General features: G+C 26.7%; 1 protein-coding gene across 1 annotated transcript in view; it reads left to right on the top strand.

Annotated features, from left to right (window-relative positions):
* LOC107614452 (protein SRG1) overlaps positions 1–747 on the top strand; it is a 7923-nt gene extending 7176 nt beyond the window's left edge. The window contains exon 4 of the mRNA XM_016316656.2: positions 258–747. Within this exon, the coding sequence (XP_016172142.1) occupies positions 258–515 (258 nt within the window). The 3' untranslated portion in view covers positions 516–747. The remainder of the gene's footprint in view (positions 1–257) is intronic.

Consider the following 2251-nt stretch of genomic DNA (forward strand, 5'->3'; position numbering starts at 1 on the left):
AGCTAAAAAAATATATAAAGTAAATAAAAAAAATTATACAAAAAAGTAAACAAATATAAAAAAAACTCTTTTTTAAAAAACGTGTTATTAGATGTTGCTTTTTTCTATCAAATATAATGCAAAAACAAAGAAAAATAATCACCTAAAACTTTTCAGAAAACAATATTTGTCTTCAATTATAAAGTGAATGCATTTATTGTTATTAAACTAATTAACCTTGTTACTTAAATTATTTATTGTGTTTTTTCACTTGCCAGATTATAACCAATGGAGTATACCAAAGTATCGAACATCGATCAACGGTGAACAATAAAAAAGAAAGACTTTCAATTGCTACATTTTATAGTCCTAAAGAAGATGCTATGCTAGGTCCTTCACAAAGCTTGATCACTGAACAAACACCAGCACGGTTCAAAAGTGTTGGAGTAATGGAATACTATGAGGGTTTTTTTGCCCAAAAACTTACTGGAAAGTCTTACATAGATGTCATGAAAATAGAGAATCATCATGATTGAAATAAATCTAAGTTTATTTTGTTTGATCTAAGGCATTCTAATAATATCCCATGCTATATATATTTGTAGCCCAATAAATGCATTCATGATGCATCGTTTCTTGGTACATCATAGTGGTTAATATTTTTCAATGTTGTTGTTCATGTACTTGTGCATTCCAATAAAGGATATATGGTGTTGTACCAATATTTGAGAAATTAAATTCCTATTTTATGTTAAATTTTTGTCCTAATTGTAATCTTTTTTTAATTTTACTATCTTTGATACATAACGTTTGTTCTCCATAAGGTTCAATATATCTCTTATTTTTTTAATATATCATGTTAAAATAACAAATAATTGTAATAAAAGACCGATCAAATCTATAGAACATGTAATTTGAAAAATTAAAATATTATATCATGGTATTATTATTTAATTTGTGAAATAAATAGTATATAACAAACATCTTGATCTTTCAAGATTTTTTTGAATAAATAAAAAAAATTCATATTTACTCATTTAAATATTTTTGAAATATTTTTTATAATTTTAAACACTCTCACAATTTCACAGGTAATCTATAGCACATGCAGGATGGTAAAATAGACTAATAACACTATTGCGCACATATTGTCTGTATAATAGGAGTAAATATTTACAATTGCACGGCTAATAGCAGTGAAATCATGAGAAAAAGCTATAACGCACGTGCTGCATGCAAAATTGTATATAGAATTTTCACGAAGGATAGTTATATATATCAGATCCTCCAAATAATTTTTACATTTCATCTATTCTTTCTTCTTACTCATAAAGACAAATTCACTAAATGACTATAGAGTGTATAGTCGTTGTTGTTCATCCGAATATAATAGTATCATATAAAGATGATAGTCCATATTTTAAATGCAATGATTTTATTATTATGCATACTTAGTGGTTGCATTTGTTGACAGAATTTAAAAGTTTGATTTTGGTCAATATGAAAATATTTGGAATTATGCACGTTCGAAAAATTGAATATCAAACATTTCATTGGACGCCATGCAGAATATTTTATAAAAAATGATGATCATGTGTGAACTATGTTTGATTACCATAAAAAGATTGTGTGTGATCACTTAAAATAGTGATTTAAATTTTTGTTCAAACTAATAATTATTATATAGGTATTATACCAAATTTAATTCTCTCCCTTTCAGTTCATATAAAATCAATCGTTTCATTCATTTATTTAGCTTATGTATGGTTAATAGTTAGAATGAACAATCAACTTAATTTTGTTATTATTATATTATAGCTTGTAAACCATGGAGTTAGCACTTGTCTGATTGAGAAGGTAAAGTTGGAGATGCAAGATTTCTTCAACCTTCCAATGTCAGAGAAGAAAAAATTTTGGCAAACTCCAGAACATATATATGGAGGGGTTTGGACAAGCATTTGTTCAGAGAGAAGACAAGAAACGTGATTGGGCTAATATATTCTATATGCTCACACTACCAAATCACATGAGAATTCCCCACTTATTTCCACAACTTCCTCTCCCCTTCAGGTTTTATTTAATTTGCATGTGCTCCCACCAGATCATGATATGATTGCTATTTAACAATGTTTAATTTTATATTGAAGTTGTGATTATATATGGATGCAATTGCCATGACCGAAAATATATTATAAATTTTATGATAAGTGGTTCTAGCGGCGCATAGTGAGATTTTATTATATTTTTAATTTAAAATTTTTTATTTATATTT

This window comes from Arachis ipaensis, chromosome B08, assembly GCF_000816755.2.
Source record: "Arachis ipaensis cultivar K30076 chromosome B08, Araip1.1, whole genome shotgun sequence".
Lineage (NCBI taxonomy): Eukaryota > Viridiplantae > Streptophyta > Magnoliopsida > Fabales > Fabaceae > Arachis > Arachis ipaensis.